This window comes from Pelobates fuscus, chromosome 6, assembly GCF_036172605.1.
Source record: "Pelobates fuscus isolate aPelFus1 chromosome 6, aPelFus1.pri, whole genome shotgun sequence".
Classification (NCBI taxonomy): Eukaryota; Metazoa; Chordata; class Amphibia; order Anura; family Pelobatidae; genus Pelobates; species Pelobates fuscus.
The window spans coordinates 171,391,465-171,415,553 of NC_086322.1; the positions used below are offsets into that span (position 1 = coordinate 171,391,465).

The window sequence follows — 24,089 nt, forward strand, 5'->3', positions numbered from 1 at the left end:
GCACAAAAGATAGATAGATGGCATTCTGTGTTACCAGAACATTTCTTAGAATTAGAACTTTTGTCAGAGTTAGCTCCTGTAGCCAAGGCTATTTTTTTTTTGTTGTTGTTGAGAAAATCAAAGGACAAACACTATGCATCTACAGGAAGAGCTCATACTGAGGCTTTAGATTCATAACAGAAAGAAAAGTGACTCAAATTATTCTGCAAGCCTCTAACAGTCATGGTTTCATCGATATATCGACCGGCATAGAAATGGACTTCAGTAGTACTGGACGGCTAGTTTCTGATCCTCAGCCAAAATATATCATTTGTTCCAGTATCTCCTCACCTTGTGTTTTAGACATGCAACATTATCAGATACATTTATATTTTGTCTACATGATGGGTTAAGGAAGGTCACTGGATTTAGTAAACTCATACATACTTGTATTAATCTGTTCAGTGATACCAAAAAATTATGTATCACAAAATTCCCCAAAGTATGACATTTGTATATCTCAATTATATGTTTTAAGCTTGTTTAACAAATACTTGCCTGATCAGATATTTTATCACATGCGGAGATAAATGTAACATAATACAGAGTAACATAACATGAAAACAATATAGAAGGTTCTTGATATTTTTATTTTCCAAATAAAAAAATACAAAGAGATGATGCAGGACTACAAATATTCTGATACCTTCAACATAGCATCTTGGTTTCAAACTAAGTATTTGCCAAATGCATCCATAAGGCACTTAGATAAGTTGATCTTTATTTAAAAAAATAAAATATGTGTTGAACATTCCCAAATACAAGTCTCTTGTGTGATGTTTGTATGCTTGTATGTACAATATTGTACATATTTACATCTTGTTTTTCTTGCTGCTATAATGGAACTTTGGGCTGCCTCGTTAACTTCAGAGCCTGAAAAACAAACAAATAATGAAAAATTAAATCTGGCTGTTATATCGTGTATTACTAGTTAATGGAACATGTAGATTTAACTATAGCAATATGTACAACCAAGACGTAATCTATTGCAAAACTAGTGGTTTGCCTTGAACCTATTTTAATCTGATCTTTCAGTGGTCAGCAGGAGCAGTCATGGTTAAGCCTGGGGAAGCAGGTAGGAAATAACATTGTGCAACTCATGACGTATTTACGGTAAACCTCCGAACAATTGCACTGGGGAAATTCGGATGGGGTTTGCTGGGCCCTGAGGGTGCTTCACCAGTGACGTGACCCACATCACTAGCGACATCCATAAGGTGCGGGCCTGCCTGCTGATAAGCTCTCAGGATGCCTCTTAGCCTTCAGGACCATAAAGGGAGCACTGCTGAAGTGCATCTAATGATAGATAGCACATGATTTGTGCACAGGAAATTGGAACGGTTTGTTTATATCACTGTTCTAGAAGCTCCACGTGCCTTGCTTTTCTACTGTGCATGCAGTCTATAATGTATGTATATATCTCATTTCCCACTGTTTCTTATATGTACAATACATACTTGAAGGGCGCAATCAGGAAGTTAAATTGCTTGCATCTAGGACAACAGGGAACTAAAACGGGGTGACGTGACAGAACCGATTTTGGGGTCCTGTCCCACCGCCTTGTTAGTTCCCTTTTTGTCCCCAGATGTAAACAACATTAATTCCTGGATGTTTTCTATATTTATCTATCTACGTGTATGAGTGAAAGTAACTATTTTGAACTGAATTAAAAAATGCGCCTATTCCATAAAAGGACAGCTCCTCGTTAATAAACATAATAATACAAAACTTAACTGACCCCTGAGATATTTCTTGCTGCATGCAGAATAGAACATTGCTTTTCAGAAAACGTAGAACAATACAGACTTTAAGTAGAACAATCATACTTCTAAGAACATCTGTTAGAGTGAACTCAGAGAAAAAGAAAAATCACTGTGTATGAAGTCTTACTTTGTAAACATTCACGCTTTCTGATTTACGCACACAAAGACTTCTTCTACTTTGAGATTTCAGTCACATTTCAAAACTAGAAATGCAGTATTCAAGGATCTAAATATTTAACATCAGACCCACATTATCAGTTGCCATAGGTGTCATCGTTATATTCAAAAAGCCACAGGGGGCAAAACAATATTAGAATATGTCAGAGAGGTATTCCTTTTGATTGACTTAATTACAGAGAAGCATAAAATAGATTTCAAGTATCTTGACTTTGTAGGAAAAAAAAAAAGATACTGTTTAAATAGACATTCCACTTCATTTTTGTCTTATTTTGAAAGCATCAAAAGAGTTCTCAAAGGTTTCCAATTTATTCAATCTATCCTGCGTGTTCTGCACCATCACGGCGTACTTTGGATTTAATAAATGAGCACCTACATCTGCACGGAATATTCCCAGTCAGCGGATGCATTCCCTAGGGAGAGGTTAAGGGGAACCTGTAGCGCCCCAAACAACTGTAGCTCTTTAAAAAGAACACTAAATTCCATCAGTTTTTCTAGCAAATATAGATTGACAAGTGAAAAAAAAAAAAATGTTCTATTTATTTTTGTGTCAATCAATTCTTTGGCATAGACTAGGCTAAAGAATTAATTCATAAAGGTCAGCATTAGACCACTCTCCACCCATAGCAACTACAGAGCATGAACTTGCTAGCTGGTGCTGCTAGCGCTGTCTATGTAGTATAGGATGTAGTGACATGATGTCACTCTGTTCACATGCCAGCATGCTGGTAATGAAACAAGCATGTGGGCATCACTGGTTTGCCCTGGGGAAGTGTCTCCAAGTAGCATAAATCAGTGGACGGCAGAGGAGGAGCAAGGGTGGACTGGAGGTGGGGGATACAGAAGAAGATGAGATTGAAGTGGGAAGGTTCTCTTTATGGGGTTAATGACAGTTTGGGGAGTTCCTTTTATTTAAAGGGTTACTCCAAACATTATAACTTCTATGGTTTGCCCTCCTACCTGAAGCTCCTTCAGCAAAACTTTTGTTTGAGGCTGCCGGAAAACACTGAAACGCTGCACATACAGACTCCAGGCACCATGACAATTTTAATTTGCTGACGTGGTCATGGTGCTTGAAATAACCCTTTAAAATAGATATTCCCCAGTTCTGTGTTTAATTCTATCCTGTTCACAACTCCTGTTTTTACCAGTGCTAATCATTTTTATTAATGAAAGAAGTTGGTGAAATAAGTTATAAATTGGGATGTGAGAACTTAAATGCCAAGTTAGGCTTGTCCCACAGGATCTTGAACAACTAAAAACTACTTTATGTATGATTTATCATCTGTTCAATTAGGCAAGGATCCGTTTGCAAATCTTGGTCTTTAAAAGCAAATAGTCACGAAAGAGGAAGAGAAAAATAATTGAAAAGTAGATAAAAAGTAATGGAGGAGGACAGCAGCTGTAAGAAGGATTGGCATTTTCACTACAGGTTAGGTGGAGTGACTAAGAAAATACATTGTATCTATGCAGGTGCCTCTACGGAATTAAATGAGATACAGATACTCCTCACTTACCGACCAGGTTCCGTTCTTATGACCCGGTCGTAAAACTAATTGGTCGGGAAGTGGGGATGCGTAGCAGAGCAGGGAATCTCTCAACCTATGTTGGGGACATAGATTAGAGGGATTCCCTGCTCTGGTGCGTATTTCTATTTTCAGGGAAATTTCCCCGAACATAGATTAGAGGTCTGGTGTGCTTGTCTATGCTTGAGGAAATTTACCCGAACATAGATTAGAGAGATTTCCTAGTCTGGTGCGCTTGTCTATGTTCGGGGAAATTTACCTGAGCGTAGACATATGCACCAGAGCAGGGAATCCCTCTAATCTATGTTCGGGGAAAATTCCGCAAACATAGACAAACTCTCTAACCTGGGGAATCCCTTGTATCCCCACGTTAGAGAGCTGGTCGTAAGTGTGAGCCATCGTAAAGTGAGGACCACCTGTATAGGTGCCAATGTGGATATATTATTCACCTTTGAAATCCACATTTAGAGATCTGACCCTACTAGAACAACATGTAGTACTGCCTCACTGTTATCGGAGTAACAAGGAGAACTCGAAGACATTTCTAAACAAGAACAAAGACATGTTGCAAGTCTCAGGAAAACAGGAGTTCAAATAACCTGTAAATCCATAAAAAGGTAATGCCAATATTTCTAATAGTAAATTGGGCAATGAGATAATCATCTCTCCAGATTTATACCTGCACCCTAAACATTTCCAAATTTTTCCTACCACTAACCCACCTTTGCTCCAGTTTTCTTTAATACATGTTCCTTCAGCTGCTTCTCCAACCAGTTTATGTTAAATATAAAAATTTGGAATGCCCTATTTGGCATTACTAATTAAGTCTCCACCCTTGCCTGTAAAAACCTATTCAATAAGTTACAAAATTGCTCTGCTTTCCACACCACTGCTGACGCCACAGCCTCGCTCGTAAGGTCCAATCAAATGATTGGATCATTCTCAACGTCTCAGAGGGCAAAAAAAAAAAAATCAGTAACCACTGCGGGGAAGGCAGTGAGGACTAAAATAAATAAGGGAGGGACGGAGGGCACATTGAGCTTCCCTATGCACTGCGCGCTGACAGACTTATTATTTGCACAAAATGTACATTAATCACATTTTCCAGGGATGCAGCTAGCCCCAGCACAAAAGTGCAAATATCTCAGTATGTGCAGAGTTTCAAGCAGAAACACTGCAAATAGAGACTCTTACCACAATGTCTACTACTAAAAGCATGAGTGGTTATGGTGGTTGGAGTAACCCTTTAGCTATTTAACCGCCTCACAAACTGCTCAGTATTTACATACTTCTCCAGATCTCTGGCCGTCAGCTCTTAACAAATCCTGCAAGCTCATGTCTCAACTCCCCATTATTCACTTTGGGTTGTAATCTCACAAGTCATCTTGTACAAAAATATTGTAATTTCTAGATATAAACTCATGGGAAGGGCCCTCTGACCCTTTTGTGTTTACGGTTTGTCTATATCCTGAACAATTAGCAATGTTCAGTCTTCACAAATAGTAAATTTCTCTGGATCAGAGCCCTCTTCATCTTTTGTATTGGACTGTGTATATTGAACTGCCTTTTCCCCCCAAAATTCTAAAACCCTGCGAAATATGTTGGGGTTTTATAAATGCCAGTAATAATGCATGCCAATAATAATAATAATAATAATAGTGGTGTTATTGAATGTGGGATCTCACCTTCTGTCTGGAAAGCATCCATGATTTTATTGTTGGCACCAATACACTTCCAAGAAGAATCTGAGCTGGGTGATAAATCAGTAGAGGAACAGATATCAGCGAGAGATGCTCGTATCCTGCAAATACAATCTTCAGCATCGGAATTCCTACAAACAGAGAAAATGGAGCGTTACTAATGTTTATGGATATCGAGATTTTGCTATCCCATAAGCAAATGTTTTTGTTTTTTCCCTCAGTAAGTAGCTGCAATGCTTGCTTTATTAGCGGACTATCCTATGCTGAATACAATGCTACTCTGATACAGCAATGACCCGGTGTGTAATGAAGAAACAGATTCTGCAATACCAAATGTCAGGTCATCCAATAAAAATGAATAAATATCAGTACCATGGCTGTCAACACATGATAACAGACCTTCAGCTGGAATAGGCACTCTATCAACTAGCTAGTCCTCTAAAATACCTATAGCGCTATTCACGGAAGTGTGGATTGTAGGGAATTTAAAGTGAATTTCAAACTTCATAGTCAAACTGAAACATGGACAACGTATCTGGCTAAGAGATAGACAGACAGAGAGAGAGAGACTCGGAGAGAATGATATTTAAAAATTATTTTTAGGTTTTTGCAATATTTTGTATAGTATGTTGATCGGGTCGTCTGCACTTAATTCACATCACGTTTTTTCACACGAAGTTCACTTTATTTCCCCCCACATTGTTTCCATATTTTCACTCGACACACTCTTACTCTCTTCACTCTGTTCCACACTAAATGTTCAGCCCATTATTCGTTGTCCATCACATGATTATAGCATCTTTTGATCTCCCTTTCTTGCCCTCCATGTCTGTTATAAATAATGAAATCATAGAACATTATAACCTTTTGAAGTTTGTCCTGTTTTACTCTGTGGGCAGTGAAATGCCAATTGTTATTTTTTGGGATATGTTCTAGTTTCACTCATTAAATCACTCACAGCACTTTTTGAGATGTTATACTCACACATACAGAGCTTAAAATTTAAAGTCTTACACTACTAGCCTTAAAAGTTACTCGCCAATGCAAAGCTAAAAGGTCTACACTCAGGAGTAGTGAATTTCTACTTGCCAGGGTTGGAAATTTGATATATATTTATCTCGACTGAAACTACTACTGAATGGGTAAGCAAACCTTAGCACTCCAGATGCTTTTCCAGCTTTATAACTAAGAGCATTATAGGAGATGTAATCCACAACACCTGGAGTGCAGATGGTTGCCTACAACTGTACGACTGCCTTCACGTTCCATGTCCTTTCCAGCTCCTCTTTTAGAATTTGGTATTTGTCCACACATTTCTTCTTCATGATGCTATGGTCACTGGGATTGCCACATCCAACAGCAATGCAGCTTTCCGTCCCTTGTCTACCACCACAATGCCAGTACCTGCATGTCTATCTGCTTCTTAGCCCCCTCATTCATAATTACCCTTTGTAGTATCTCCCGTGTAGACTTAGGAAGGTCCAGTCCATATTGTGTGCAGATGTTTGGTACACAATCTCAGCAACTTGGTTGTGAATCTCAGCGTATGCTATCCCTGCTAAAACCTTGCTGGATTGTATAGAACCAAACATTCCAGTATCAATGTATGTGATGGGCTTTCCTGGAGTCAATCCAGGCTGTGTATAAACAGGTCACTCTGGTCTTGGAATCCCATGTAGTCCATGTGTCATTGCTAGTCTTTATCCAGAAGGTGTAGATCGTGTCTGGTCATGGGACAGAGGGAGACATATCTTTCTTCCAGTGAGTTATCTACCAACTTCCCCCTACTCCTTTGTCCTATTATACCACACCATATATTCTTTTTCTCAGCTTCTAGATTTTTATATGTATATTTTATATATTTGAAACATTATCTAACACATATACATCCAGGTTGCATATTAACTTTATATTCACTTTGGTGTTTCACTTATCCTCTAATTCCCTATGGTATCATCTTAACTGTTTCCAGAGCCTCTGTCAAACTTCCACACGTGTTGCCTTTATCATGGTGGGCTACACAATATTTAAACGTTGTGTAACTAACTGTTTTGGTGTTGGTAGATGATAATCTCTTATTATTATTATGTTATTATTTATATAGCGACAACAAATTCCGCAGCACTTTACAGTGGGTGGACGAACAAACATGTAGTTGTAACCAGACAAGTTGGACACACAGGAACAGAGGGGTTGAGGGCCCTGCTCAATGAGCTTACATGCTAGAGGGGGGTAAAATGACCTAAAAAGGTAAGGATAGTTTTAGACTAGTAACAGTTGCAGAAGAGGAATCAGTCAGGAGCTATTAACAGTTTAATTGATACGCTTTTATGAAGATGTGGGTTTTTAATGATTTTTTGAAATAGTGGAGGCTGGGTGAGCATCTAACTGAGAAGGGAAGTGCGTTCCACAGGAACGGTGCAGTCCTCAAGAAATCTTTAAGGCGAGCATCAGGGGTGGGAGTACGGACAAAAGATAGACGTAAGTCTTCAGCAGAGCATACGGGCCTAGACGGGACAAACTTGTGTATTAGGGAGGATAGATAGGTAGGACCAGCATTATGTAGAGATTTGAAAGCATGAACCAGAATTTTAAATTGAAATTGAGCTCCATATCTTACAAGAAGCCAATGTAGGGACTGCCAGAAGGATGAGGCGTGGGTGGTGCGGGCGGACAGGAAGATGAGCCTCGCCGCTGCATTCATTTTGGACTGTAATGGCGTAAGTTGGGAGCACGTAAGACCACTGAGAAGCAAATTACAGTAGTCAAGGCAAGAAAGGACAGTGGAATGGACCAGCACCATAGTCGCATCTGGCATTCAGTAGGGTCGGATACGCGCAATGTTTTTGAGTTGGAAGCGGCAGGATTTGGCGATAGACTGAACATGAGGCGTGAAGGAGAGGTCGGAGTCAAAGAGAACACCTAGGCAGCGAGCCTGCGTGGTGGAGCTGATGGTAGCACTTGGAGGGAGACAGACACAGAAGTAGCAATACTTGAGGAAAGAAAGACCAGAATTTCAGTTTTAGTTAAGTTGAGTTTAAGGAAGTTGGCAGCCAGTCAGTTAGAAATAGCAGAGAGGCAGTCAGAGACACAAGTCAAGAGGGGACAGATAGATTTGCGTGTCATCCGCATAGAAATGATCTTGGAAGCCAAAGGAGCTAATGGGTTTACCAAGGGAGGCAGTATAGATAGAGTACAGTAGGGGACCAAGAACTAAACCTTGGGGGACACCAACAGAGAGGAGTTGGGGAGAAGAAACAGAGCCAGAGAAAGAAACACTATATTCATCCATACTTCCCATTTAGGTTTCATGTAGCTTCTCTAGCTGGGTCTGCCGGGTTTCCCGGTTCTAAGAGCATGGTATTACCACTATGGAGCTCTATTTGTGACACATTTTAGTGAAAGACCCTCTATAAAATGCATGTAGATCAACAGAAATCTTTTCCCAATGTTTAGTATTTAAAAAAATAAGATCATGTAATTATTTCATAAGCTTTTGTAAACATTCAAGGTACAATCAGCAATGTATTAATTTGATATATGTTTGGTGGTATACGATACGAACACTAGCAGAGACTAACTTCTCATGTCAAGTCTAACAAAAAAGTAAGTGGAAATGTACACATCAGTACTTTGTGAACTGCACAAATAAACATAAATAAAAAACGCGCTGGCTAACACATTTAGGCAAATGTGAGGCTATGAGTCTTTTCATCTTGCTATTGCAACAGCAATATAAATGAAGCAAATGAATTTTAATGCGCTAAAGGTACAATTTCTGAGTCACCATGGCTGATAGACTCCAACGAGACTTTATGCGATGGCATTTGACTTTATGGAACTGAGCACTATGCACGCATTTAGAAGAACTTTAGGCTGTCATGCTGAAAAATGTTTATAAAACATTAATCAAAAATGCCTTTTTAATACAATGCATTGTCTGAAAGATGTTAGGAAGCACATATTGCAAATGGATTCTTTTCTGACTAAAGTCATTTTACCGAACCTCTTCTCCCAATGCTGCAGCAGCACACAGCGCCGACAGAGCACTTCTCTAACACATTACTACCTGGCTGGAACACAGGGGAAATCACTAATGTACAGCATGCCATATTTCCATGTCGCACATGACACATTTGTCTAAAATTACCCAACAGAGTTTGACACCGCAGTATAATCCATAAGCAAGCCTTTCAACTGACATCTGCCAAGTAAGGGCTTCAAGTGGGACCCCCCTTCTTCTGGCAAGAGAATACAAGGTTTCTTTTATCCTATACACATGATGAAGTGGAGACAGCGCTGAAATGTATCCACCATTTGTGTTCCACCCTTATACAGAGAAAATTATCAAAGGTTTCCATCCCTTGTACTCAACCTTCTTTGGTATTCTTTACTTTTTTCACGTAAAGTACTGTGATATCTTTAACGCAGATATCTATAACTCAAAGCCAGCTTTGTAACTCATCAGAGCCCATGGTTTATTTTAATGGGTCTAAATATGCCTAAATTATTTCACAATTAAAGTTACAAAATTTAGGCAAAGGACCCAATAGAAGCGGGGGTGAGGAAAATACTACTAGCTTGGGTATTCTTGTCTAAATCTACTATTTTGTGGTCACTCTACACAACTCACTGTATGATAAATAAGCCCCTGTTGGCCTTAAATGTAGCTGAAGTTTGAATACCCGATTGAACTTGCTCAGGTATACTGAGGTTTTCCAAGAGACCTAGCTTTATCACGGGGATGGTTTGGGGTTTTACAGATTTCTCAATGAGCATCACTAACAGGGTTGTTTACTAAAGTGAGAATTCAAAGTGAATTTAAAATTTAAGGCCAAAGTAGCTCAACTGAAAGCCTAGCTGAGAGATCTTTTTAGTATGGCTATTTTTACCTTAAATCTGAAATTCACTCGAATTCTCACTTTAGTGAATAACCCTGTAAGAATTGAGCTAATCACACATTTTCCCAGCTGGAGGTGCAGCGTTCACACTGACCAGCGCATGAACAAGCAGGGAGATCTGTAGACCTTTCCATGACCCGTACCGCTGCAAGGGTGCTCAGTAGAGTCAATGCTAGAATTGTACAAATCAACAAAGTATTCTGTGCTGTAAGGCGCTTAAGTAGAGATAAAGGTGCTCTTAAGTATAGCAGCTTCTACACATAAATAGGAACTCCCCAATTCTATTAGAATACGACACAAAAAGAAAACACTATTATACAACCAAATGCCAATAGTGAAAGGGGTGAAGCGCTGAAAAGTAATCACTTACTCCCCAAAAGTTTAGGGACGTAGAAGTTATACAGACGACTGTAGGGAAAAAGATGGAGAAATATATAGTGTATTACAGTAATATCCAAATGGGGATATAAACTCCTAATAAGAAGCACTCACGTGGTTTAGAGCCTATTGAGAATTGGCTCTAATCACTTGCACTGTTGTGTACCCTAGTTGACACACACCCTATGGATCCATATTAAATGTTAACCTCAGAGACATGGAGATAAAAAAGAAAGACAGGAAAACTTGCCCTGGTGTTGATATCCTCAATACAGTGTGAAGCATACTGACATATATATATACACACACACACGCCATGATACTTTGGAAATATATATATATATATACACACACACACACACACACACACACACACACACACACACACACATACACACACACCACAGAAAAGAGATGCACTCATAGGTCTTTATCCAACGTGTTTAAAATGCACCTCTTTTCTGCGGTTTATATATGGACGCAGGTGTACAGATTATTTACATTAAGTTTGAGGGGTGAGTGCCAAGTTTACCTTGTGTGTGTGTGCATATTGTACACACACACAGATGCACACTTATACTCACACACAGACATTCAAACTCACACACACACACGATTTTTAAAAAAAACTTTTTTTTATATCTCCAGCCACCCTCCTTTCAGCTTACCTTACATGCCAGGATGGTGGTTTGGAGCCCTGCTGCTGTGGGAGTGAGATGTCTGGAGCTCTTCACGCTCCTCTCCCCTCACGGCTGTCACTTCCTCCCAGCCGGCCAACATTACAGGGGTCCGGTCGTGGTCTTAAAGGATCTCGGCACCCGACCAGGCCCCTGTTCAGCAGTTACACATTCTGCTGCACCCCTGTGTGCATGTTGCGGCACCCTGGCACAAAGTTTCGGAACCGCTGTGTTAACTCCTAACTGAGGGGGGCTGGACACACCCTATAGTGTTCCATTAACATACAGCCTATAACAAGTGGCAAACCGATCCCAAACTCCCACATACTTAACTTGCCCTAGCAGACACTCTTCTCACATATACTCACAAAACACACTCTCTATAATACTTCAAGACATACATTCTTAGCACAAATATTAGTTATATAGAGTAACCAGTAGCAGTATGGGAAATAGTCTTTAAACCTTGTTGTAGAATGTGCCCTCCTGTCTCCTTCTGCCTCTTAACAATGGTAAGCAAAAAAGCAAGATACATACAACAACCTACAACCTTTAAGAATCCAGCTTCAGTTTGCTTGTTTTGTTGTTTTACCTAAGGACACAAATTAGTTTTGCTGTGTGTGTGTTACACCGCAATTTCCATCTGTCATTTATTGCACCAACAAACGTTATGTTGTGCTTTTTAAAGGACAGGAAGGGTTTTAATTTGATGTGACACATATTTAATTCTCATTTATAAAAAAACAACAACAAAAACTTTATTTTACAGTTTTTACAATAAGAATGTGTGCATTATTAGTGTTGCTTAAGAAAAGTAATTTAAAATACATTCATTTATTTGTCCAGATTTACAGAGTGCATAACGTGTCTAGGATTTCAGTTTATTTTGGTAGTTACAAGTCACAAAATACAAGGAGTAAAATAATATATCAATGTGGAACGATTTTAGAATTTTGTTTTGTTTGTCCTTAAGCATAATAGCCGTCACAGAAAACAAATTTGCCACACAAAAGTATATCTTTATATAAAGTAGACATCAAATGATATTAACCGAACGGTATTTTGAAACTTAGCCATTAAACTGACATCCTCTGCTAAATATTGTAGTAAAATTAGTTAGTTTTTTTTCTATACAGACCTATATCGAGCTGTGGAGGCTTGTATAGAGCGGGTGCTGGGGCAGCACTATGTCAGTTTTTCTTGCAAAAAAAAAATAAAATAAAAAAAATAAGCTCTAGTTTTTAAAGGTGTTGTGTAAATGTACACTTTGAATATGTGTTTGTGTGATAAAATGTGTTATGTCCCTTTAAATATTAGTACTGTGGCCCCTTAATGGAACTTATCAGGACGTCAAATAGACCCTAGACTAGCACACCAGCCATATAGTGACAGTCACCACTCTAACATCAAGTGCTTGTCACTTAAGCAGCCTGGCCACTGGACTTTTTTTTATTTAATTTTTAATTTTTTGTTATAAAATCTTCTCATAATTCAAAATTTCTAAAAAAGAATTTGCTAGAAAGATTCTATTATTTTACTATTTTTTAAAGTAATCCTTTGGCAACTTCTTGTGGCTAAATTCTATATTATACTTGTAATTTGACTTTAGCTGTAAAATTAACAGCTTGTTTAACTCATTAAGAAGAAAATGTCTATATGGTCTATTGCCGTATATATGGGATAATTCATGTATTTTGAAGCCAATAGAGACAAATAGACATATTCCTATTCATGATTAAAAATGTTTAACGCTAGAGTCAAATCCATGTATCCAGTCTGACTCCCCACCAACTTGAAATGTCACCAGCTGCCACCAATATTCAGGTATTTTTATTGTGTATTTCGTAAACTGGATATATGCTTCTCCTGAACAAAACCTCATACTGTGTTCAGTTACATCTTCGATGTACAACAAAACCCCCCAATGTACACTTTTGCCAAAATCCTGCCATAGACCTGACCATATCAGTTTTTACAGTTCGAATTTTGATAGATGGAATTGGCAAATTGAAGATGGGTCTGCATTTTTGGGGCCTTTTAGTAGCTCACATATTTAAATTACTCCATAAATGCATACCATTTGCAAATGTAGACACCATGGGGACATAAATTATTTTGAGCTTTATTGAGGTGTGATTTTTTTTCTCTAAAGTTTGTGATATTCATTTCTATGTCTTATACATATTTTTGCCAATTATTTAAAAAAAAAAAAAAAAAAAAACACCTCATGTGTGCGACTGTAATAAAAATGACCTTAACAGTACTTTGCAATGTCTCCTGAGCACAACACCACCCCAGATATGTATACCATATGTTTGCAAAGTGGCAATCTTAAACCTACTCCTAATCCTAAACCAAACCCCAATTGTAAACCAAATTTTAATCCCAAATCTAAACCTTACCCTATGCCTAATCCTAACCGTAGCAATAGTGTTCGCATGTGTCTGTTTTCATTAAAGGGATTCCTTTGCTGGCCCTAATCCTAATCCCAAGGGTTTACCTCTGCTAATATCAGTACTGAATGCTAAAATAAAACAGTATGGAGCAGTATGTGTTGCTGCCATCTACTGCCCGTTTCTTAGTATGACACATGTTATACTAAAAATAGTATGCCAAATACATTGTGATCAGTGTTGGGCAACTGTCAAAACCCATTAGCGATCAAATTGGCAGGGAGACCTTGTCATGGTCTATTCAGAACCTGGAGGCCTCCCAAATACCAGCTGCACACAGAGAATAACCGTGGCAGAACACAATCACTCAGCTACAGTGCTCTCAATTGGTGTAAAGAGCTGTATACAGTGCTGCATACAGTTTATCCATCAGTCTACAGCGACTAATTGTGACCCCAGCTGACAGAAGGGAGCACCAAGTATCAATTTTAGCATTAGGGATTTAAAATCCCATTTAACCCCTTAAGGACCAAACTTCTGTAATAAAAGGGAATCGTGACATGTCACATGTCATGTGTCCTTAAGGGGTTAAATGCCTATTTGCAGAGCTTACTTAGAGTGCTGCAAACAGAGAATCAGCCTATCTGGAGCTACACATTCTGACCTCAGCTGACCGAGGGAAGACTCAGGGATCGATTGATACACTGCATTCCCAGTTGCGAGCAGAGAAAGTCAATTTAGGTAAAACACTGCATGACAGAATTATTCCATCATGGGTCCTTAAATGAGGGACACACATGACGCAATAATTCTTTCATGCATCATTAAGGGGTTAAAATGTAGTCAGAGTCAGAAGGGGGAAATAAGTCCCCAGTGAAGGTGATGTAAATTGCCTTAGGCACAAAAGTGAAAATATCTTTGTACAGCATGTCAAGCTGAAACTCTGACAAAAACAGAAGGGGTCATGGAGGTTGGAGTAACCCTTTAACCCCTTAAGGACCAAACTTCTGGAATAAAAGGGAATCATGACATGTCATGTGATGTAATTCCAGTAAAATACAAGTTTAGCAGGCTAAGATTGCCACAAGGCATATGTATGTATATGTGTTTGTAGTATCAGTTAGTTAATAACACGTAGCTAAGATACTGTCATCACTGTACTGACCAGGTGCAGGAATGTAAGAACTGGAATTACGCGTCCCTCTCCTTTGTATCAGATGAGCCACGTGGTTAGACCGGATGGATGAGTTTAGACTCTATTCATTAAATAGGTTAAGGGTATGTGTGGGTGTAGTTAATTGTGGGAGGAGCTACAGTGCTATATAAGGAATGTACTCTATGTATTCAGTACTCAGACTTTGCTGTATTTTGGTGACGCTAGTCCCTCTGAGTCCCGATCGGTGATCCAATAAAGAATCTCTTCCTTCCTGAAGAAACCTGTGTCCATCTCTCTGTGCTTGGCTTCCGTCAGTTTCTCCGGTATCATTTGGTGCATTGGCCGGGAAGCTCATCGTTCAACGGTAGCTGAGAGGCAGAGGCGTGAGACGGTCTATCTTTGCCCACGTTCTCTACGGCTGCACCCCTGAACTTCTGCGTGGACCTCCCTTCGTCTCGGCGCCACTGGTCTGTTGTCCAGGAGATCATCGGCCTCTACGTGAGAAGTGCTGGGGTGTCCCCGTCGATGAGTGTGAACTCAGGTTCAGGAACGAGGAGGTAAGATAACTGCTGTTTTAGACGGCAGGACCCGCTAGGGGTATACCGATTGTGCGGTAGGCCCAAAGGGGTTTTTGAATCTGTATCTGCCCCCTCTGTCGGAGGGAAGGAGCGAAGGCGCACCGCTCGATCGAACGCTCTTTAGTCAGACCGTTTGATTTGGTTAGTCAGGCGGGGTCCTGGTGTAAGATAGCCCTAGCCGGACACCGGTGTCTTGTCTAGACTAGCGTTCTAGGGTGTATATTACGTTCGCTAGGTCGGAGGGACCGGGAGACTAAGCGGCGCCTGTGTAAATTCGGTTCGCTAGTTCTCATCCTATCTGGGCTAAGTGGGAAGGCGTGTAAATTTGGAACCCACTAGACTTTTGATAGTACGACTAAGAGGCGCCTGTGTAAATTCGGATCTCTAGCTCGTTGTATAGTGCGACTAAGAGGCGCCTGTGTAAATTCGGTTCTCTAGCTCGCTATGTATATGTGGTGATTGGGCAGTGTGGCTAACCAAAACGGGTGTATATAGTTTTAGGTAGTCCATTCAAGGTACTGGCCAATAGTTTAGTTGGGAATTGTAAATGTGTTAACGATTGTTTTAGTAAAGTGTATATCTTGTTAGATAGCGCGAGCTCAGCCGTCTAGCGAGAGTGTTAATAGTGTGTTGCTGTATTATAGTGCACGGTACCATAACCCTGTATATTTACTGACATTATATAATAAGTACTAATCATTGTCGTCCATTGCATGTTTAACACCATAACCACTAATAATTGTATTGTGACCTTAACTTGTGCTTTGACCTATGCTAACCGTACTGTAACCGCTATTTGTAAAAGACGATGTTACTGGGTGTGTTATAGACGGGTAATTCGTATATAGAGAATTATAGCGTGGGTGACTGTGTAGTTACGCCAAAGGGCATAATATTGATTATATAGTGACTGGTGTAGCAGCTGTGTGTGTACGGGAATTCCCTGAGTGTTTATTGTTATTGTGTACGTTTCACTTGGTAACCGTACCACGTGGTGCTGTTGCCAGAGGAAACGGGTGTGACTGTTGAATAGTACGCGTGTATAGTAATCGTTGTCAACGACGTTCCACTGTTAAATATGGGTGCGTCGCAGTCAACGATTCCGGATCCCTTAGGATGTATGGTTAAGAATTTTAAAAAGGGATTCAAAGTTTGTGATTTTGGGGTTAAGATGTCCCCTGTACGTTTGGTCACTTTGTGCACTAGGGAGTGGCCTACTTTGGTTGCGGCATGGCCGCCACGTGGCAGTTTGGATCCAACTCTGGTACAGCGCTTACACGTGGCTGTATCAGGTAGGCCTGAACTTTACGGCCAGTTTCCTTATATTGATTGTTGGAGACAGGCCGTAAATGACTCGCCAAAATGGCTCCGGACATGCCACGAGGAACAGTGTCGCCTCATGGTAGCTAGGACTTGTTCGTCCACTAGGGCTGGTGTTAGGCCCATTTTGGACACGCCCCCTGAGTCCGAGATCCCTTTGCCGCCCCCTTACTTTCCGGTAAGAGGAAGTGACGCAAATACAGGAAGTCCTGTAACCCTTCCCTCACTACCCCCATCCACTTCCGCTTCCTCCTCCAGTACAGGATCCACCCCCCCTCGTACTAAATCTCCCCTTCCGGAACCAGAACCCACCCCCATTAGAAACGAATATCCTGATTTGGCGCCACTTCAGACTTCCGGTCAAGCTTCATCTAGCTCGGCCCGAAGTGTTCTATTCACTACCTTTTCCCAAAACCAACCTCCCACATCCCCATACCCTATATCTCCCCGACCGGAACCCATGACTGACGCTTCCCTACGTAGCCCCATCCAAACCCGACAGTTGACTGGTGCCCAACAATTAAAGCACTATCAGATGCCTCTTCGCTTAAATCCCGGGTCAGCTTATATCGATGCCGCAGGTCAAATGGCACACGCTGACCCTGTCTTCGTATATGTCCCTTTCACCACTACCGACCTTTTAAACTGGAAGACCCATAATTCCTCGTATACTGAGAAACCACAAGCCATGACTGATCTGTTCACCTCAATAGTACAGACACATAATCCGACATGGGCTGATTGCCAGCAGTTATTAATGACTTTATTTAACAATGAGGAAAGGACAAGAATAAATCAAGCAGCCATTAAAGCATTAGAGGATAGAGCCCGTGCTTTGAACCAAGCTAATCCAGCAGCATGGGCCGCAACACATTATCCCAACACTGATCCCGATTGGAACGTAAATGGTGCTGATATGGTTCAACTCAGAGCCTATAGAGACGCTATAATTGCTGGCATGAAAGCCGGAGGAAAGAAAGCCATTAACATGTCGAAGACAGTTGAGGTGATCCAGAAAAGCGATGAAGCGCCCAGTGTCTTTTATGACCGATTATTGGAGGCGTACCGCTTGTACACCCCCTTTAATCCGGAAGACGCAGACAATTCCCGAATGGTGAACTCCGCCTTTGTCAGCCAAGCTTACGGAGATATTAAGCGCAAGCTACAAAAGTTAGAAGGGTTTGCAGGTATGTCAATCTCCCAACTAATGGAGGTAGCTAATAAGGTCTATATGAATAGGGAAACAGAAAGCAAGAAAGAGGAGGAGCGCAAGATGCGTAAAAAGGCTGATATGCTAGCGGTAGCGATCGCAGGCATAGATAAACGGGGCCCAGATAGAGGCAATAATAGATGGAGTAGGGAGCCTTTGAGTAGGGATCAGTGTGCGTATTGCAAGGAAGAAGGGCATTGGAGGAACGAATGTCCGCAAAGAGAGCAGTACGAGAGAGACCAACCCAGGGCAGGCTACGGAAACTTTAGAGGCAGAGCGAGAGGTAGAGGAGGTCCCGGAGGGAGTAATGGTTATAGAGGGAGTAATGGGAACAGAGGAAGTGTTAGGGAAGACAGGTATATTCCAGCAGCGCAAAGGTCTCGCGATAGAGAAGGTAGGGACTTTGTAGGATTGGCTGACACGGTCATGGAGGACTATTGATACCGACCGGGCTCCATCCCCCTTGGTCGAGCGGAGCCTATGGTCGATGTATCAATAGGGGGGAAAAGGAGTGCGTTCATGATCGACACTGGTGCTGAACATTCAGTGGTGACTAATCTAGTTGCTCCTCCATCTGGAAGGACTATTACTGTGATAGGAGCAACTGGAAGAAGTGCTGAAAGACCGGTTCTTAAAAGTCGACTCTGTACATTGGGAGGCCACGTAGTAAAACACCAATTCCTTTATATGCCTGAATGTCCAGTCCAATTGCTGGGACGTGATATGCTATCCAAATTACAAGCGCAGATTACGTTCCTACCAGATGGAACAACATCTTTAAAGTTTAATGGACCTTCAGGTATTATGACTTTATCCGTACCAAAGGAAGAAGAGTGGCGACTTTATACAGTGTTGACTAGCCAAAACCCTAGGAGTGATGAGACATTGTTTAACATACCAGGAGTTTGGGCAGAGAACAACCCACCAGGACTGGCCCGCAATATTCCACCAATAAAAATTGAACTGAAACATGGGGTTTATCCAGTGAGCCTAAGACAATATCACATTCCGCAGAAGGCTAAGAAGAACATCCAATCCTATCTGGATAAGTTCATACGGTATGGTATCCTAAAATTCTGTACTTCCCCCTGGAACACCCCATTGCTGCCTGTTCAAAAGCCCGGCACAGATGAGTATCGACCTGTGCAGGACTTAAGAGCAGTCAATGATGCGGTTGTTAGCATACATCCAGTTGTACCCAATCCATATAACCTGCTTGCTTTAATTCCGGGCGGGGCTACTTACTTCACAGTCTTAGATCTCAAAGATGCCTTCTTTTGCCTCCGAATTGCCGCAGAAAGTCAATGTATTTTCGCTTTCCAATGGGAGAACGCTGTAACGGGCTCAAAACGCCAAATGACTTGGACAAGACTGCCCCAAGGGTTTAAAAATTCACCTACCCTATTTGGTTCAGCCCTAAGTCAAGATCTATTGGATTTCGAGTCCATCCCAGGAGAGTGTGTATTGTTACAATATGTAGATGACTTGTTGATAGCAGCAGTTACAAAAGAAATCTGTCAGCAAGCAACGCACGATCTACTACACATTCTCTGGAAGGCAGGATACAAGGTGTCTAGAAAGAAGGCTCAGTTGTGTTTGCCAACTGTCAAGTATCTAGGATTCCATATCTCTGAAGGTCAAAGAATTATGGGGCCAGAGAGAAAAGAAGCTGTCTGCCAAATACCAATACCCAAGAATAGAAGACAAGTGCGAGAATTCTTGGGGGCAGCAGGCTTCTGTAGGATATGGATTCCCAGTTATGCGATACTAGCAAAACCTCTGTACGCAGCTATCAAAGGTACAGAGCACGACCCCTTCTTATGGACCCAAGAACAGCAAACGGCATTTGAAGATGTGAAGAAGGCTTTGATGAGTGCCCCAGCATTAGGTCTACCTGATCACACACGACCATTCTACTTATATGTACACGAGCAAAGAAGAATGGCTGTGGGAGTATTGACACAGTACTTGGGATCATGGCAAAGACCTGTTGCCTACATGTCTAAGCAACTGGATGCAGTGGCCAGCGGACTTCCACCTTGTCTAAGAGCCGTAGCTGCAGCCGCCCTGCTAGTAGCTGAAGCCGATAAACTCACTCTGGGTCAAGAACTTTATGTACGAGTCCCACATGCAGTAGAGACGTTGTTGGATTACAAAGGAAATCATTGGTTTAGTAACAGCCGTATGACCAAGTATCAAGCAATGTTGTGTGAAAACCCAAGAGTGCATTTAGAGACTGTAAACACCTTAAATCCAGCTACCCTTTTGCCACAACCTACTGAAAGTCAACATGATTGTTTGGAAGTAATGGATGAAGTATTCTCAAGTAGACCAGATCTTCGTGATTTTTCCATCCAGAACCCCGATGTTCAATATTACACCGACGGCAGTAGTTATGTGAAAGAAGGGATCCGCTATGCAGGATATGCAGTGACAACAATAGACAAGGTGATAGAAGCTCGGCCACTGGCGAAAGGAACATCAGCACAAAAGGCAGAATTAATAGCACTAACACGAGCGTTACAATTGGCTGAAGGTTTAAGAGTAAATATCTATACGGACTCTAAGTATGCGTTTTTAACCACTCATGCCCACGGAGCTTTGTATAAAGAAAGAGGACTACTGAATTCAGAAGGCAAAGAAATCAAGTACGCAGCTGAAATCCTACAACTATTGGAAGCAGTGTGGGAGCCGAAAGAAGTCGGTATCATACATTGTCGAGCGCATCTGAGAGGAGATGGTGATGTAACCAAGGGAAATCGGATGGCAGATAGTGCAGCTAAGCGTGCTGCTGAATCAGGAAGACAGGAGTATGTAGGGCATATAGCTGCTCTTATACCAACTCCACTGTCCCAATGGACTCCAGTTTATACAGCTCAAGAAGAGGAGTGGTTAAAGACTGAACCGGGAAAGTATCTGGAGAACAAGTGGTATCAGCTAGAAGATGGAAGAATAGTTATACCAGCATCGCTAGCGGTAGAAATTGTCCAAAATTATCACAACGGGACACATTCTGGGAGAGACAGTACTGAAGAATCTCTTAGAAAACATTTCTACATACCAAGATTGTCCAACTTGACTCAGGCCATTGTACGCAGATGTGTAACGTGTGCTAAGAATAATGCAAGACAAGGACCAGTAAAGCCACCAGGAGTTCAGTTTATGGGGGGACTCCCCATGTCCGATCTACAAATAGACTTTACAGTGATGCCTAAATCGGGTGGACATCGTTACCTGCTGGTAATTGTGTGCACCTATTCAGGCTGGGTAGAAGCATGTCCTACTCGTACAGAGAAAGCAGGAGAAGTTGTGAGATTCCTGCTACGAGAAATAATACCCCGATATGGACTACCCTGTTCTATAGGATCGGACAATGGTCCAGCTTTTGTTCACCAGTGCCTACAACAACTGACTCATATGCTTGGTATAAAGTGGAGGCTTCATACTGCATATAGACCCCAGAGTTCTGGTAAGGTAGAGAGAATGAATAGAACTATAAAGAACCAGTTGGCTAAAATGTGTCAGGAAACCCAACTTAAGTGGAACGTTCTCTTACCTATAGCCTTATTGCGAATCCGCAGTACCCCTACCAGAAGGATGGGCCTCTCTCCTTTTGAAATCATGTATGGGCGACCACCTCCCGTACTTGGTAACTTAAGGGGGGACTTGAGTCAGTTGGGAGAAGGAATTACCCGGCAGCAGGTTGTAGAGTTGGGTAAGACTATGGAGGAGGTACAGAAATGGGTACAAGATAGATTACCTGTGAATATTTATCCCCCTGTTCATAGTTATCATCCAGGAGATCAAGTGTGGATTAAAGAGTGGAATAATGTACCGTTAGGGCCCAAGTGGAGAGGTCCTTATGTTGTTCTTTTGTCTACCCCTACAGCAATAAAAGTAGCAGAAGTGACTCCGTGGATACATCACTCCAGGGTTAAACCAGCAGCAGTCGATTCTTGGCAAGTTACAGCAGATCCAGAGAATCCCTGCAAGATCCGGTTAAAACGCACTACTCAGTCGGAGTAACGAGGAATTATTGTGGATTACAAATTTTATTGTTACAGGTGTGAGTGAGAAGGCCATAATAAAGCCTGTCCGCTTACCATCACATAGTGTATAAGCCAGGAAAGTCTCGAAGGGACACCTGTGAAGATGAGCAGAACTCCATTCCCTGCAGCCCCTCACATCCTGGAAGCTGAGGCGCCATCGCACGGACGAAGACTGAGGATGACGGCGAAAGATGTGCTTTTGATAGTGTTTATTTATATGTGTTTTTATATTCAGGAAGGTAGAGGTACCGACACTCCTAGCTGTGAGGTATGCATTAAGACTACGAGAACAGGTAACCATATTTCCCAAACCCTAATTTGGCATTCACAATACGAATGTAAAGGAGATGTATCGAGATGTAGATACTTAAATATAGATTATAGTGTGTGCCATTTAGGAGTAGGAGAACCTAAGTGCTTCAGTCCGGAGTATCAGCCTCGTACAATTTGGTTGACTCTCAGGAATGGAGATCCTCAGGGGACCCTAATTAATAAAACGGTGTTAGAATCCGTACATTCTTCGGGTGTTCTGCTATTTGATGCGTGTAAAGCGATATCGAGTGGTAGAAAGCCGTGGAATGTATGTGGGGATCTTAGATGGGAGAGGACGTATGGGTCTAACGATAAATATATTTGTCCCAGTAGCAAAAATAAATATGTAAGTCCTAGATGCCCAAATAGAGATTATAACTTTTGCCCATATTGGTCTTGTGTGGGGTGGGCGACTTGGGGACAGACAGTAGACAAAGACATGATAGTGACTAAGTTGCCGACTAGCCCTTATTGTAAGTCTATGGAATGCAATCCAGTCCATATTCTTATAAATAACCCCGACAAGTTCTTAGATAAATATGGTAATTTATTTGGGTTTCAAATATACGGGACGGGTTTAGACCCTGGGACAATATTATTTATAGGGATAGAGACTGATACGGTATCCTCCCAGACTCATCAAGTATACCATTCCTTTTACGAAGAGATGAGTATAGATAATAAGATCCCCCATAATGCTAAAAACCTGTTCATCGATTTAGCTGAAAGTATTGCCGGTAGTCTTAATGTTACCAACTGCTATGTGTGTGGAGGTACTAACATGGGAGACCAATGGCCTTAGGAAGCAAAGGAGGTAATGTCCGGTTCTGAGGCAGTTCAACAATTAATATCTTCACAAGCCGATTATCAGATGAGTGTTAGAGGTAAATCTGAGTGGAGATTAAAGACCTCCATCATAGGTTATGTTTGCATAGCAAGGAAAGGAATAATGTATAATACTTCTGTAGGAGAATTAACTTGTCTAGGGCAAAAAGCTTATGATGATGATACAAAGAATACAACTTGGTGGTCGGCTTCAAATGTCTCAGAACCATCTAACCCGTTTGCTAGATATGCCAATTTAAAGGACGTGTGGTTTGATCTATCCATCACATCTACCTGGAGAGCCCCAGCAAATTTGTACTGGATCTGTGGTAAGAAAGCCTATTCGGAGCTGCCACAGGACTGGGAAGGGGCATGTGTGTTGGGTATGCTCAAACCATCCTTCTTCTTGTTACCGATTGAAACAGGTGAGACTTTAGGTGTTAAAGTGTATGATGTGAATCATAGGAAGAAAAGGGGACCCATAGAGATAGGCACCTGGGAAGATAATGAATGGCCTCCCCAGCGTATCATAGATTACTATGGGCCAGCCACGTGGGCTGAGGATGGTACCTTTGGTTATAGAACCCCTATTTATATGCTCAACCGTATTATAAGGTTACAGGCGGTGGTTGAGATTATCACTAATGAAACATCACAAGCGCTCAATCTTCTAGCGAAGCATAACACCAGGATGAGGACAGCAGTCTACCAAAATAGATTAGCCTTGGATTACCTTTTGGCAGTAGAGGGAGGTGTATGTGGGAAGTTTAACCTAAGTAATTGCTGTCTTCAAATAGATGACGAAGGGCAAGCAATAGCTGAGCTTACTAGCCATATGGTTAAACTAGCGCATGTGCCTACTCAGGTATGGAAAGGGTACAATCCAAGTAGTTGGTTTGGTAGCTGGTATGAGTGGTTTGGAGGGCTTAAGGCAGTGGTAGGTGGAGTCCTACTGATTTTACTGTTGTGTCTACTCCTACCGTGTCTTATACCCTTAGTAGTTAGGTCTGTGCAAAGCCTGATAGGAAGTATAGCAGAGAGGAAGGCTGCTGCACAGATAATGGCGATATATAAGTATAAGGCTC

General features: G+C 41.4%; 1 protein-coding gene across 1 annotated transcript in view; it reads right to left on the reverse strand.

Moving 5' to 3' along the window:
• Positions 1-608: 608 nt before the first annotated feature.
• Positions 609-24,089, reverse strand: part of SLC10A7 (solute carrier family 10 member 7) — a 209,048-nt gene continuing 185,567 nt past the window's right edge. Inside the window, exons 11-12 of the mRNA XM_063460090.1 lie at positions 5,191-5,336; positions 609-912 (exon numbers count right to left, since the gene is read on the reverse strand). Of these exons, the coding sequence (XP_063316160.1) occupies positions 874-912; positions 5,191-5,336 (185 nt within the window). The 3' untranslated portion in view covers positions 609-873. The remainder of the gene's footprint in view (positions 913-5,190; positions 5,337-24,089) is intronic.